This window comes from Herpailurus yagouaroundi, unplaced genomic scaffold, assembly GCF_014898765.1.
Source record: "Herpailurus yagouaroundi ecotype Mexico unplaced genomic scaffold, PumYag 180, whole genome shotgun sequence".
Taxonomy (NCBI): domain Eukaryota; kingdom Metazoa; phylum Chordata; class Mammalia; order Carnivora; family Felidae; genus Herpailurus; species Herpailurus yagouaroundi.
The window spans coordinates 22,095,782-22,111,625 of NW_024412411.1; the positions used below are offsets into that span (position 1 = coordinate 22,095,782).

At 42.1% G+C, this 15,844-nt stretch overlaps 1 protein-coding gene across 2 annotated transcripts in view; it reads left to right on the forward strand.

Moving 5' to 3' along the window:
• Window positions 1-15,844, forward strand: part of HEPHL1 (hephaestin like 1) — a 93,469-nt gene that overhangs the window by 27,598 nt on the left and 50,027 nt on the right. For both annotated transcript variants that reach the window (XR_005794790.1, XM_040489632.1), the window contains exons 6-10: window positions 2,685-2,853; window positions 5,451-5,590; window positions 5,744-5,875; window positions 7,734-7,945; window positions 14,068-14,218. Coding sequence is in view for 1 of the 2 variants with exons in the window: in XM_040489632.1 (XP_040345566.1) it covers window positions 2,685-2,853; window positions 5,451-5,590; window positions 5,744-5,875; window positions 7,734-7,945; window positions 14,068-14,218 (804 nt within the window). In the remaining variant the exon portion in view is untranslated. The remainder of the gene's footprint in view (window positions 1-2,684; window positions 2,854-5,450; window positions 5,591-5,743; window positions 5,876-7,733; window positions 7,946-14,067; window positions 14,219-15,844) is intronic.

Genomic DNA, 15,844 nt, shown 5'->3' on the forward strand with positions numbered 1-15,844 from the left:
AGAATGTTCTTCCTTATACTGAGACAGGATCCAATGATACTTGCTAAATCCTAGCATAGGTACATGATAGAATATTTTTTTGACTTTAATGCCTGGATAATGACTTAGTCTTGGTCCCTTGGGACCACATAGAATCGGTCTCTATTCACCTGGACCACAGGCTTATGCCAGAGGAGTGATAGGAGAGAAGCCCACGGAGGCAGAGCCCAGTGGGAGGAGCTTTGAATGGGAAACTGAAGGAAGCAGGGCTGTGTCTGGAAGGCCACAGTGAGTGCTTCCAGATCCCTTGGCACATCAGTGACATAATCAGTGCAGCAATTTAGGAAGATAAATATGGTACCTGTGCACAGAAAGGATTTGGTGGAGAGATTCTCGCCCCTGGATGTTAGTTAACAAGCATGGTAACAATAGAGTTATGACATAGAAAAGGTCTGGCCTAAGATAGTGAAAACAGAATAGAAAAGAAAAGTGTCAATGGAAGAGACACAGAAGAAGTAATGTGTAATTATTGACGAACTATACACAGTCACCAGCAGGTACAGGGATGAGACTCCCAGGGCAGGCTTTGAGGACATATTCTTGTTCCCGTCCACCTTATCTTGCTGCTGTCAGCCTCAAGCAGCTAATCTTAGCATTAGTCAGCTGGATTATTCCAATTCAATTCAATTCAACAAATACAGAATTAATCAGTTAGTATGTGCCAGATACTGTTCTGGGAAGACACAGATTATGAAGACAAGATTGCTATTCTTATATCCTCTCAGTTTCATTGAGGTATAGTTGACACATAGGAATGGTATATATTTAAGATGTGCAACTTGATGTTTTGATATATGCATACATTGTGAACTGATCACCATACTCAAGCTAGTTAATATATCCATGACCACGCATAGTTAGCTGTGTGTGTGTGTGTGTGTGTGTGTGTGTGTGTTAGGAATACTTAAGATCTCAAAGAGTACAAAGTTTCAGTTATGCAAGATGAATGAGTTCTGGAGAGCTAATGTACAGCATGGTGACTATGGTCAATACTGTACTCGAAATTTCCTAAGAAGGTAGATATTAAGAATTCTTACCACAAGATGCCTATTCTTAAATGTTGTATCTGGGGAGAAACTAATTGTAAAATCAAGGTATTAGCAGCCATTTGAGACTAATAAGATTACTAAGCTTGGCCAGTGGTTGTGGACATAAGCTGGTGTTTGTACATTACTGAAATATGATATTTTCTAAATTGTCCAAACCCTCAAAAAAAGTTATTGTAAAAAATTAGAAAATACATTTAATTTTTTATTTTATTTTTTATTTATTAAAAAAATTTTTTTTAACGTTTATTTATTTTTGAGACAGAGAGAGACAGAGCATGAACGGGGGAGGGTCAGAGAGAGGGAGACACAGAATCTGAAACAGGCTCCGGGCATCGAGCTGTCAGCACAGAGCCCAACGCGGGGCTTGAACTCACAGACTTTGAGATCATGACCCGAGCTGAAGTCGGACGGTCAACCGACTGAGCCACCCAGGCGCCCCTACATTTAATTTTTTAAAAGTTTATTTACTTATTTTGATAGAGGGAGAAAGAGAGAAAGAGAAAGGGAGAGAGAGAACAGTGGGGGAGGGGCAGAGAGAGAGGAGAGAGAAGATCCTAAGCAGGAGGCTCCGTGCTGTCTGCACAGAGCCCGAGGCAAGCCTCCATCTCACAAACCAGGAGATCATGACCTGAGCTGAAATCAAGAGTCAAGCATTCAACCGACTGAGCCACCCAGGTGCTCCAGAAAATACATTTAATTTTTAATAACAGTAATCCTGTCTTAGGATAACGGTATCACATTTTGAGGAATATTCTCCCTATTTTCTAGACTTTTATACATAAATGCATGTTATTTATAAAATGAAATTAATCTATTAACACTGTCTTTTATCTTACTTTTCCTACTTATTAATGTAACAGAAATATATTTCCATGTCAGTCAATATAGACCTACTTCATCATTGTATATCCTCCCTGTGTCCTTTCAAGGGAGATTACAATTTACCTAACCAATACCCCAATGCTTAACATTTGAATCCCCCCTTTTTCGTTTTTATAAACTATACTAAAAACCAGGAATTTATAGATATATTACACCTTTGTCTGACATATCTTTAGGAAAACGCTTCGACTTAGAATTCTTGGGTAAAAGTGATTTCTCTCTTAAAGCTATGGACGGACATGCATTGCCAAATTCTCTTTTATTCTTCACCCTTAGTGTGTGAAGATTCCCCTCCCCCCATTCATCTGCCAACACTGAGAATTATTAGTTTTTCTAATCTTTACCAATCTGATAAATGAGCAAGAGTGACACTTGATTACTATTCAGGTTGAACTTTTTTTTCATGTGCTTATAGTTAGATAGTATTTACAGAGATTTTTGTGAATAATATGTTGATGTCCCTGGCCCACTTTCCATTAGGATATTTACTTTTTTCTTTCTCATTTGTCAAATATATTTACATATTGATCGGTCATCCTATGCATTAAAATATCTCTCAGCCCACCATTTACCCTTTACTTTTAACTTTGTTAAGGTCCTATTTTCTGTACAACAGTTTTAAGTGTTTATGAAGTCAAAACTATCAGTCTTTTCCTGTCTGATTTCTTATGTGAGCATTTATACCCCGGCTTGTGGTTTTCCTCTGTTCTGCAGCTGGCATGCTGGGGCAGTACAATGTTGGTAACTGCAAAGGTGGTATTTCTCATCCCAGGATGACGGGTCAACAGAGGCGCTACTTTATAGCAGCTGAAAAAATTCTTTGGGATTATGCTCCTCAAGGCTATAACAAATTCAGTGGTCTTCCCCTAAATGCCTCCGGCAGGTAAGCTCTCTTTGCTGGCGTTTCTAAGACTCTCATAAGAGAGGCACCTGTTAGACTTTTCCCTGTGACCTCATTTATATACACAGCCCTTCTCCTATGAGCACATATGCATGGATGGCGTCATGACACCATGTAAGGAGTCCTGAGCCTCGTAATGTACATATTGCTGAGACTTGGCAGAGTATTTATTGTTTCATGATTTGCTGGCTAAATCAAAGCACTAGGTTCATTCATTCATTCATGAAGCATTTCTTGAGCACCTACTGTGTGCAAACTGCAATGCTAAGTGCCATAAGAAGTACTAAGCTGACAGAGAATAGAATAAGGCCTCTGCACATATGGAAGAGAGAGTTTTGAAGAGAGAAGAAGACAGGACCCTCTCTCACTGGAGGTGAACTGGCCAAGGAAAGTTATCCTTTTTGGTTCAAGGACAGCCTGATAGGTTATGACTTCTCTACCCAGAATGTACTTGTCCTACCTATCCAGCAAAATGTTACTTTTTCTTCAAATTCTAATGTCACTTCCTAAGTGAAGTCTCCCCTGACTCCTGAGTCATTAGTAATCATTTTCGCTCCCAGAGCATGTAGTATTTTTCAAATTGAATCTAACAATTCATTAAGTGGATGTGGACTCCTGTGACTTGTTATTATAGAATTCTGTGTAATGGTGTCTGTGAAAGCATTTAAAATATATGGTATGATACAGGAATGATTTTTATTACCCTATGATCTCTTTTATGTTCGAGGGAATGTTTTTAAAATTTTCTTTCTGATTGATAAGACACCCTTTGTTTCTTTCATTGTAAATTTCACTCACTCATTCATTCATTCATTCATTCTTCCACCAAACCAACGCACCTGACCCCAGCCTAAAGAATTTGTGTGAATCATTTATGAACGTGTTCGATATCAAAACTCTCTTTTGACCAGTATTTCTCCATAAACAGAATGAGAATTAGCACTAAGAATTCTGTCTTAGAAGCCTTCCAGAATTCTGAAGCACCTTACAAAATATAAAATATTGAATTATATTTAACTGATATTTAATGTGATATATGAAAGCACAACATAAAAAGCTATGGGAGAGTTGCACAGAGGTGCCTAAGACAGTGTTCCCACCCTCAGGTCAGAAAGAAACTGCATGCACAGGAGAAGAGAAGTAACTTTGCAAGTTACAAATAAGATTAAGATGAGTTGTCCAGACAAGTGAGTTCTCTGGGCATTCAGAGAGCACTAAGATAGCCAGGGAACCCTTCACAGAGTCAATGGAACTTAAGCAGGGTCCTAAAGAATAACAGAATTCATGAAAGTGAATAGTAAAGAGAGAGATTTTATTTTATTTTTAATGTTTATTTTTGATAGAGAGAGAGAGAGAGAGAGAGCAAGGGAGGGGCAGAGAGAGCGAGGGAGACACAGAATCCAAAGCAGGCTCTGAGCTGTCAGCACAGAGGCTGACATGGGACCCGAACCCACAAACTGTGAGATCATGACCTGAGCCGAAGTCAGAAGCTTAACTGGCTGAGCCACCCAGGCGCCCTGAAAGAGAGATATTTTAGATGCAGGGGTTAGTTAGATCAAAGTGACTGGAGTGAATATTTGCATAGAGCCATAGGAAGAGAACTGGGTAAACTGGATCTCAACTGCATAGGGCCTATCATCCTTTTGAACTTGATTTGATTGGCATTTGCATGTGAGTGAAGATGCTGGAGCAGGTAAATGACTGTGAATATTACCATCTTGGGGATTAATATTATAGTAGTGTGTATGTTGAAGGGAAACTCCGAGTGAGCCAATGGAAGAGGGAGGGTACCAAGAGCACAGTCGGAGCTCCGTGTAATGTTGCCAACACAAGGCGACAAGGGCAGGTACTGGGGTTGCAGCAGTGGGAAGAAAGGACAGGAAAAGATGCCAAAAGGGCACAGAAAGGAAGGAAGCAGCAAAAGGCTACAAAATAAGGCTGAACAAGATAAGGCGATGAGGCAGAGAAAGAGGACAAAGTCAGCCTGTGTGACTCCGAGAGTGAAGGCACCATTGGCAGAAATAAGGTGTCTAGGACAGTGCTAGTCAGAATGTACGTTACTGTATTTCACATTTGGAATTTGGCTTTTCATGTATGTCGTTCGTACGATAACTCCACCAACAAAGCTATTTGATGAGCTAGACACTTCATTCCTTGATCATGCCAGGTATGAAAGAGCTTACTATATGCAAGACTATTCATACTGACATCAGCAAGAGGTATAGAGGGATACTTACTCTGCAAAGAAACCAGTTAGCTCTTTGCTTTGTAGGACACCATTCTGGGACTCCGACGCCGGTAAGTAAGGAGTTCACCTGTGCTTTCTTCGGTTGCTGGACCTCCGGGGAAGAAAGTACAGTGGCTGAGAGAGGAATGAGCTTGACCACCATCCAGCCCCCCGGAGACTTTCAAAGCTGGCTAATTATTCCTGGGAACTTAGTTGAAGACGGTTCCGTCTTTCCTGGGGAGATATCTGGGTGGGTGGACGAGCTAAGGACAATCAAAGGGAGCTCCATAATGAAGGCATCTGGTGCATATGTAGAGATGTGCTCTCAGCCAGGTTCCTATTCTTTACACAGTGACTCCGAGCTCTACTTCACACAAGGGGACAACAGAATTGGAGGAAAATATTGGAAGGCTCAGTATATGGAGTATGTTGATGCAACTTTTACTCGAAGAAAGAGACTCTCTGAGGCAGAAGCCCATCTTGGAATTCTTGGTAGAATAAAACCATCTGTCATGTTTTGAATGGGGGGAGATGCTTTAGTGGGGCATATGTGTCTACGTGGAATGACTCTTCCTCTCCTGCCTATATTCACTTCTCTCTGCCTCTTTTCATCCTCTTCTCCCTCCTCCTCTTGATATTTTTCAGGCCCCGTCATCAGGGCTGAGGTGGGTGATACCCTGTTAGTGACCTTTGCCAACAAAGCCGACAAAGTCTACAGTATTTTGCCTCATGGCGTCATCTATGACAAGGCCTCTGATGCAGCCCCGAACGTAGATGGTGAGTCTCAGCCTGGCCTCTGGGAGGAAAGAAGATGAGTAAACAGAGGACTTAGAAGTGGGTAGATTTGGTTCAAGTCCTGGTCCCTTTCCTTACCGGCCCTGTGAGCTTGTGCCATCATTTAAACTTTCTGAACTTTATTCTTCTCCCCTACTGAGGCAGGTAGTGACACTCACCTCACAGGGCTTCAGGACGAGCTGGAGAGAATTCAGGGCAGGGTCTGCCCCGCAGTAGGCACTTAGGAGATGTTGATGCTTTTCCTTCTCCTTCAGCAATGTAATAAATCTCAACGTGGGCTACGTTCACAGTCACTCCCACTACCCTGAGATGGAGAGATTTTTAGCCACGGGTTGTGGGGGATTCTGTGGGTGAAGGCTGAGGAGAAAATCTGATTTCCAATGTTTGGTTGTCTTCAAAATCTTACACATGGTCTTTGTTCTGTCTCTGTTGACAAATATTTATTAAAACCAGTCTTTTATGCCTACCATCATATATGGCCTCTCCTCATTATAGAGGAGGTAATAGAGATTCTACATATAAGAAAGGCAATTTCTGCCCAGGGGCTGCAGGAACTATCTTCCACCCATGATATTGCTCTTGGGAAACTCCTGATATCTTTGGAAGCCTTCCCCATTCTGGCAACAGACATCATGAGTTCTGGGATACTTCTTTGTGCCCAATGATGGGGCTAGGCCCAGTCCAGAGCAGGTGTGAGGTGATGGGGAGGGAACAGAGAAGGAAGGAATGGAGGGAGAATTCCCCCTCCTCAGACCCATCATCACTCTCCCCACCTGGAGCATCATCTCTTGTACCTGCACTTCCTTGGTCAAATGGTCACAAACACTGTGTGTGTGTGTGTGTGTGTGTGTGTGTGTGTGTGTATGTGTGCACACCCAGAAAGAACACCGGTGATAGCCCAAATGTCTATATTTTCTATTGTTTAACTTAGCAAACTTATTGGGCACCTTTTTGCAAAACTCTGAACAATATGCAGAGAGTTTCTGACCTCAGTCTAGCTGGAGAGACTCAACGTGTTCATTTAGCAATATAGTATGCAGGGTGAGTGCAAAGTCTTGGGAACCAGACAGTGCTGAGTTTGAATCCCAGATCTGTCACTCATCAGCCTTGTCACCTTGAGTATTCACCTACCTCCTCTATCTTATGATTATGTGGGGTTATTTTCTAGTTCAACCTTCTAGATTTCAAATTCTATTTTTTTAAAGATTTTTTTTTTGCATTTCCTTTTTTTAGTGTTTATTTATTTTTGAGAGAGAGAGGCGGGGGGGGGGCAGAGAGAGAGAGGGAGACAGAATCCCAAGCAGGCTCCCTGCTGTCAGCACAGAGCCCTAGGTGCAGCTCCAGCTCACAAAGCTGTGAGATAATGACCTGAGCCGAAATCAAGAGTCAGACGCTTAACCTACTGAGCCACCCAGGCACCTCAAGATTTCCAACTCTTTAAAGTGAGGTCTCTTGCTTAACTTTCTGGGATATCCTCGTAGTGCCAACTTTAATATATTCCACATACAAAGGCGCTCAATAATATTTTATAGATTTACATTTAATTGTGAAATAGGCAACTGTCACTCTTTTAATATTTGCTAAACCTAGTATTTGAGTAAGAAATAACATCTATGAAGGTACTAAATGTAATCTCTGAAGAAGATCACCCTTTGATCCAAACTTCTCTCTCATAAAACATCAGACTGTGGCAGTGGTCTCCCTGGTAGCATACACACGTGGGAACAACTGTCCTTCTACAAAATACATCATCAGAGAGAGACCCAGGGCTGGAAGACCCAGTCCAACAAGTTTAATGTCGTTGGCTCTGGCTTTGAGTAACTTTCATTTACCTCCTCAGGATTTCTGAAACCAGGGGCACATGTTAAGCCGGGTGAAACCTTCACATACAAATGGACGGTGCCTGAAAGTGTAAGCCCGACAGCCAGTGATCCCCCCTGTCTGACCTACCTTTACTTCTCAGCGGTTAAGCCAATCCAGGACACCAGCTCTGGCCTTGTGGGGCCCTTGCTAGTCTGTAAAAAGGGCGTTCTCAATGCTGATGGGACACAGGTAGGCCATCAAAGATCACCAAGTTCTTCTCAGGGTTGTATGTGGGAGACACCAGGAATATGGCTAGGGATTAAATAGTAATAAAAGGTCAGGTACGAAAAGCAATGCTTCCTCCACCCTCTTAATATTGATTTCTACATAATGAGTAATTTATTTTATTTTTTTTGTAAATTTAAGATCTGAATTTAAATTTAATGTAATCTTAATGTAAAGTTAAGATCTAAAACTTACAGATGCCCACCCAGAAATCCAGGATTTCTGCTCGTTGCGGATGGGATTCAGTGGGTCTCTTTCCCTGTGCATTGTTTTGATTCTAGAATCTTCGGAGCTCCACATGGAATGTGAATTGAGGCCCTTTCTTCTTGGACGAGGCTTCTCAGACTTGGCCACGTGGGGAACCTTTTAAACATCTTTTATTCAGGCACTCCAGACCAATTAAATCAGAATCTGCAGGGGCTCTCCAATGTGCAACCAAGGCTGAGAACCAGTGTAACTCACCGCTGTAAGCCGAAAGTTAATCGTTAGGGTCGAAGGCACAAGAAAGCATGTAGATAAATTCTTACAAGTCCCACCTTTGAGGCTCCCCTGGTTGCACTGACTAGTGTGGCACAGCACAGCACTTCAAGCTATGTCCGCATGATATTAAACACACTGATGAGAAGAGGCAAATCTAATCATGTAACCATTGTGGTTTACTTCACCAATCAGAAATAGCAAGACTATTTATTTAAATGGTATATTATATGATGTTTGGCATTGTAAGCACCCACTTCTGGACTCAACGGGATTTCTAGGTAGAGGACACAAAGTGTCTCGGTCCGCCTCAGACTTGTACTTCCCTGCACAAAGTTCCAACCCTAGAAATGTCTATTAGAGGCTGTGTCCCTGGCCCTCGGAATTGGCCCTCAGTAACGCACGTGCAATAAGACTGAATACAGTTGCACTGTACAACAAGAATCATATAGGGCAAAGCAGAATGACTATCCCTGTTTTTTAACTAAGATGTTTATTTATTTATTTGGAGAGACAGAGAGAGAGCATGCATGCGTGCACAAGTGGGGGAGGGGCAGAGAGAGAGGGAGAGAGCAAATCTCAAGCAGGCTCCGCGTTCAGCACGGAGCCCAAAACGGGGCTTGCTCTCACAACCGTGAGATCATGACCCGAGCCGAAATCAAGAGTTGGCAGTTTAACCGACTAAGCCACCCAGTGCCCTAAGGATCCCTCTTTTAAAGCTGAAGAAACTGAGGCTCAGAGACAGTGAGTGACATCCCAAGAGACACCCCTAGTAAGTAGTGAAACTCAGCAGTAGAACGCGGGACTTTGAGCTTCCAACTCTGTTTTTGTTTTTGTTTTCCAAGACACCACCCTGCTTCCTCTAGCTCAATACCTGAGCCCAGGAAATTGAGTGCCAAAACACTTGTGTAAGGAGGCCCTGATTTTCCCCCAACTGCATCTATTTAATGGTGGCTTGAACGCTTGCTAGAAGCACCTTATGGTACGTGGGGGGTTGTTGCCTGAGCCAAACACCATTCGCGGCCAATCCATTTCCACCAAGTTCATGAAAAAATTAACCGTAACCCGAAATACACCCTACTTGGGATTTGGCCAAGCGAGGAATCCATTTGGCCAGACAGAAAGTTATTTTCAACGCAAAAAATACTTAGGAAATGCATACTGAACTAGGCCCTCTATAGGTAAAAGCTTACGTCTCTCCTAGGTAGGTAGGTAGAGAACATAAAAGGTGTTTTCAACTCTTTCCAGTAAATTCTCCCAGAGGTGAATGGTTGTCACAGAATCTAACCAGGTGCTATAGGGCCCTTTCTAACATATATGACCTTCTGCAACAGCCACTTAAACTCCCTGTTTGTCTATCCAGCCGTTTATACCGCCCTTATATTTTTTTATTTTGAGTAATTCAGTTTCAGATTTATGTAAAAGTTGCAAAGAAAAAAAACCTACAAAGAATTCCCATATATCCTTCGCTCAGATTGCCCAAATGTAAACATTTTATCTCATTTGCTTTCTTAGGCTTCTCTTTATTTTTCTGGGTTTTGTTCCCCTAAACTATTTGAGGTAGGTTATAGACATGACGTCTCTTCAATGTGTTTCCTAAAAGCAAGGTCACTTTCGGACCTAAACACAATGTAATTATCCGAGTCAGGAAATTAACCTTGATACTGTACTATTATCAAAGCTGAGTACCCTTTAAAATTTTTCTGTCTTTATCCTTTATAATAAAAGGAAAACATGTTTTTCCTCGACCAGGCTCTGGTCTACATCATGCATCATCTCTTCAAGCCCCTCTTTCTCCTGTGATCGGTTTCATCACAGGGAAGCAAGTGTGACTTTTCTTCTTTAAAAATTTTTTTTTAATGTTTATTTTTGAGAGAGAGAGAGAGAGAGTGTGTGAGTTGGGGAGGTGCAGAGAGAGAGGGAGACACAGAACTCAAAGCAGGCCCCAGGCTCTGAACTGTCAGCACAGAGCCTGACACGGGGCTCAAACTCACAGACTCACAGACCGTGCGATCATGACGGGAGCCAAAGTCGGTCGCCCAACCGACTGAGCCACCCAGGCGCCCCACAAGTGTGACTTTTCTAAAATGCAAACAAGGTCACGTAATATCCATGTTAAACACCCTCCAGTGACTTCCTATCACACTTGGCATAAAAATCTACATTTCTTAGCCTAGACCTATGTCCCCCCGCCTCCAACTCCTTTGATGTATCTCACACACACCCTCATGCCTACTTATACTCCATCCACATAAGCCTTCCTGTTCCTTGAACAGGCCAAGCTTATCCTTGGCTTAGGGCCTCCTTACTAGGCTCCCTCTGCCTGACATGCCTTCTTCTGACCTTTGCGTGGCTGGCTCTTCCTGTCACCTCCTTAGAAAAGTCTTCCCTGATCACCAAGCTAAAGTCATATGCTACTACATGACCCGATTTTAATATCACTTACCACCAGAGGACATTTTCTTTGTTTACTTTTGATGTGTTATAGAACGTTTCTCCTCACAAGAGTGTGAGTACCATGGAGCAGGACACTTGTCTGTCTTATCTTCCTTTCCCAGAACAATGCCTGGTGCATTGTTGACACTCGACCAATATTATGGTTGATGAATGAAATACAGGGTAAGCATTCTTATCTTCAAAGTCATTATTAAGAAGTTTAGTTAACAAAAGGGCCACATTACACACACACTCAAACACTCCATGTGTGGCCTGCAAATAGACACTAAAAATTCCAGGCTTATTTGCCAAACTCCCCACATCCACGTTTTAAACACTCAGAGTTGTGTGAAGGACCATGGTTCAGACATCCCAGCTTCCCTACTGCTGTGGGAACCTAAAACATAGTGATGTTAAGTGCTTTTCACAGAATAGCTTTGTGCTGCAGACGCTAGCCATCACTCAGGTACATTCCATGCACGAGTGCAGGTTGGATTAATCCAAGTTCTCCAGCGAAACAGAGCCATAAGGATGTGTATGCAGACAGAAGCAGACTTATTATAAGGAGTTTGCTCACATGATTATGGAGGTTGACAATTTCCAGGACCTGCAGGGAGAGTCGGCAAGCAAGAGACCCAGGAGACACAAAAGTCCAGAGGGCTCAAAGCCTTTGGAAGAGCCTCTGTTTGAGTTTGAGTCTGAAGGCAGAAAAAAGTCAATGTTCCACTTCAAAGACAGGAAGAATTCTCTTTTACTTGTGGGAGGGTCAGATTTTTTTGTTCTATTGAGTCTTTCAACTGATTGGATGTGGCGCACCCACACTGGAGAGGGCGATGTGCTTTGCTCGTCTACCATTTAAATGTTTGCTCATCTACCATTTAAATGTTAATCTCATCCAAATACACCTTCATAGAAACACCCAGAATAATGCTTGACCTAATATTTGGGCAACTATGGCCCAGTCAGGTTGACACATAAAATGAACCTTCACGTGGGTTATCGCCATGTGGTATCACCTACTTTCTAACCTTTTCCTGGGTTAATTTCCCACCCTCATAGACCTAGTTACCTTCCAACTGACTCTCAGGTGATGAGGTTCTTCAACTCAATGCCTTTCAGTCATTCCTTCTTGTCTTATGGACAGTTGCAATTGCAGCTAATAGTCACAATTAACATTGAACACTTAGTATCTGCCAGATGTTGTCTTGAGTGCTTTACCTATAGTATCTATTTTAACCTTCACACACACACACACACACACACACACACACACACAACCCCAGGAAGTGGAGACTACTCTTATTCTCATTTTTCAAATGAAGGAATTAGAGCTTAGAGAGAATAAATCACTTGCCCCAGTTTTCACAATGGATGTGCAGAATAACATTAGCACCCATAGCCCATAATCTTTTAAAATATCTTTGACCTCTTATTTCTCTCCAATTCTTCATATTTTCCTTTAAACATTGCAAGCCTACATCATTTCTTTTCATATCCCATGATCTTAAACTACTGCCTGCTAAAACACCATGTGATAAAAGCAGTAGGTGCATATAAGATATGGTGTGAGAATAAAGCAAAGGGCACCCACATCTCTGATGATGCATTAGGAAAACATCACAGAGGTGATGCTTTGGGGTGGCATACCTTCAAGTTGAAGGGATGCATGCACGAAGGCCTACGGAACACAGCAAGTTCAGATCGCTGCAAGGGGCTTGGCCTCACTTTGGTCAAAGTGCCAAGAGGGAAGGGCTAAGAGCAGGTAAGCAACAACGAGATCACTGTGAGTTTAGACTGTATTGTCCAGTTTCAGAAGGAGAGAGATGTGATCTGTGGCAGTTCTGGGGATTCCTCCAGAGCAGGCAGCAGGTTAAAGGGTGAGTTGGAGGGGAGTACATTAGACATAGGAAGATGGTTGAGGGACATAAAATACAGTCACCTCTCTGGTTCAGCTTTAAAAAAAAGCATATTTCGGCAATGTAGGATGTTGTGTGTTGCGTGACATGCTCGGACAGATAGATTAGGAATATACACAGTGGGAAGTAATCCCTGGTGCCCTCCATTTCAACTTACATTAACGCAATTTAGCAAAGTCTGATGGGTTATGTGAATTCATTATTTCACTCAAAAACATGTAGAGTGCCTGCTTTTCCAGACATTATTTTTATTTTATTTTATTTTATTTTATTTTATTTTATTTTATTAAGTTGATTTATTTTGAGAGACAGATGATGCGGTTGGGCGGGGGGGGGGCCGGCAGAGAGAAAGGGAAACAGAGAATCCCAAGCAGGCTGCATGCTGTCAGCACAGAGCCCAACGCAGGGCTTGAACTCATGAACCACGAGATCATGCCCCAAGCCAAGACCAAGAGTGGAATGCTTAACCAGCTGAGCCATCCAGGCTTCTCTCTAGGCATTTTTTTAAAAGCCGGGGACACAGAGAGGAACCCAAAACTTCCCTACTCTCACAAAGCTACAATGCAATGGGACAACACTAAAAAAATGTAAGTTCACAAATGAAATATAATTGCAGGTGGAGTTAAGTACTATAAAGAAGAGTGAGTTGGGGGTAAGTGAGGTGAGTTTGCAGGCAGGGTGGATGCTAGGTGACTGTTTTAGACAGGGTGGTCAGGAAAGGGTACTTGAGGAGGTGACATTCGTGCAGAGAACTGAATGGAGTAAGGGAGTGAGCCAGGAAAGACCCGGGAGAACCTTCTAGGCAATGGGAACAGCACATGCAAAGTCCCTGAGGCAGGAGTGAAGTTGGTGTGTTCACAGAAGAGCAAAAGGCCGGGGTGGCTGGAGTAAATGAGGGGTGAGTACAAGGAGGTGAAGTCAGAGAGAGAGAGACAGCCCAGGGCATGGAGGCCCTGGGAAGGAGAATAAGATAGTGATGACCAGACTGAAAATAGGAGTCCCACAGTGTAGGGAAGCTTCTGAGCAAGGACCTATTTCCTCTGAGCAGATCTCATGGGGAGGGATAAGGATATAAACAGAAAGCTGAAACGTTAGGGTGTAAAATGAATTGATCAGAATCATGCTCAGAATCCTGATTTACAAAATGACCCAACTCACGTTGGTCCTAATTTATTTGTGTTCACGTTGAAAGTGAAGTAGAGATTAGAATTCCTCCAAGCTGTACTTTTTATACAGTTATGTTCTTCTTCTCTTTAGAGAGGAATCGACAAGGAATTTTATCTACTATTTACAGTCTTTGATGAGAATCTGAGCAGGTATCTTGATGAAAACATTCAGAGGTTTACATGGCGTCCCTTCAGTGTTGACAAAGAAGACAAAGATTTTGTGAAGTCCAACCGAATGCATGGTATGAAAAGTGTCTTTCTCTTCTGTAAGGATTTGAAGTGAAAATATTTGGAATGTTTAACTACCTTGATTTTGGTTTCTTGGACATTGTTCTTGGTCAAGAGTAAATTGTTTCACGACTTCATCTCACAAGGTCTGGTGAAACCTCCTACCTCCCAGGGACGTTGTGCAACTTAATTAATACTTCTGAAATACTTCATCAGCTTTAGATGAAGCAACACAAAATATGAACCAGCAAAGACTGCAGTACTTTATAAATGTAGAAAATGACTAACAAAATGCCCTCCCTTAGGTTCGTAATAACATCATTGAGGCTAATAATCCAAGTGATAATTGGAGATAATCATTAAACAACAAAGTGTCTCTTATCAAGTTGCATGAAGAACTGTCTAACGTGATAATGTGTAAAATACTAGCGAATTCCCATCCCAGATCTTATTTAAAAGGAATTACTTAATTCTCCTTCTCTTTCTTATATCAGTTGTAACAGTGGCAAACCACCTCATAATTGGCGTGACTTAACACAGGAGTCTCGTTAGTCTTAGGCACACTACCCTAGATGGCAGAATAGTGAGCGAGAGCCCAATCCCAAATAACTATGAGAGCGTGCAGTCAAAAAGGAGCTGAAAGCAAGCATTGTAAGATAACATGTGCTAAATTGCTTGTTTTAGGACCAAGGACAACATCTATTTATTGTTTTCAAAACATTATAGGAGAATAACAAAATAGACCCTAATCTCCTTTCCCCACAAGGAGGTCAAGAAAGTCCAAGGTTCCAAGTGACCCACAGCAACCAGCTCACGGACTCCTATGGTCCTGGATACTCCATGCCAACAGTCTCCTCTTGGACCAATGGAAAGCATAGAGTAACGCATTTTCAATACCATTTTCTACAAAATGTTTGTTATAACTGAATCATGAAATTTGTTTCCCACCCTCCTAGCAGCCAAAAAATAAAAAAATAAAAAAGAAGAAGAAAGTAGAATGAGGAAACATAGCAATTCCTTAGTGGAGAAGCTAAGTCGCAAAAGAAACTTATCCTAAGAGAGGCCCTTAGGATAAAGGATAAAGAGAAAAGATAAAACAACCCAACAGACCACATCACATCCAGCTTCATCCTGATTTGGCAATGTAATATACACTTTCATATTTTCGACATGGAGAGTACGTCATCTTTAAAACAAAATGCAAGGAAAACAATGTATTTTATTTATTTATTTTTTTTTTTTAAATTTTTTTTTCAACATTTATTTATTTTTGGGACAGAGAGAGACAGAGCATGAACGGGGGAGGGGCAGAGAGAGAGGGAGACACAGAATCGGAAACAGGCTCCAGGCTCCGAGCCATCAGCCCAGAGCCCGACGCGGGGCTCGAACTCGCGGACCGCGAGATCGTGACCTGGCTGAAGTCGGACGCTTAACCGACTGCGCCACCCAGGCGCCCCGAAAACAATGTATTTTAATTTAAATTTTACATTAATTATGAATTAAATTCTATCTCCAGTCTTGCTTGCATGGAGTATGAGAGACAATGATGGCAACACTACCAAAGAAACAGTGCCTCTCATGTTACCCAGTGCCTTGCATTACACCTATTATGTGGTCTATATGAAAAGATGTGGGCCTCC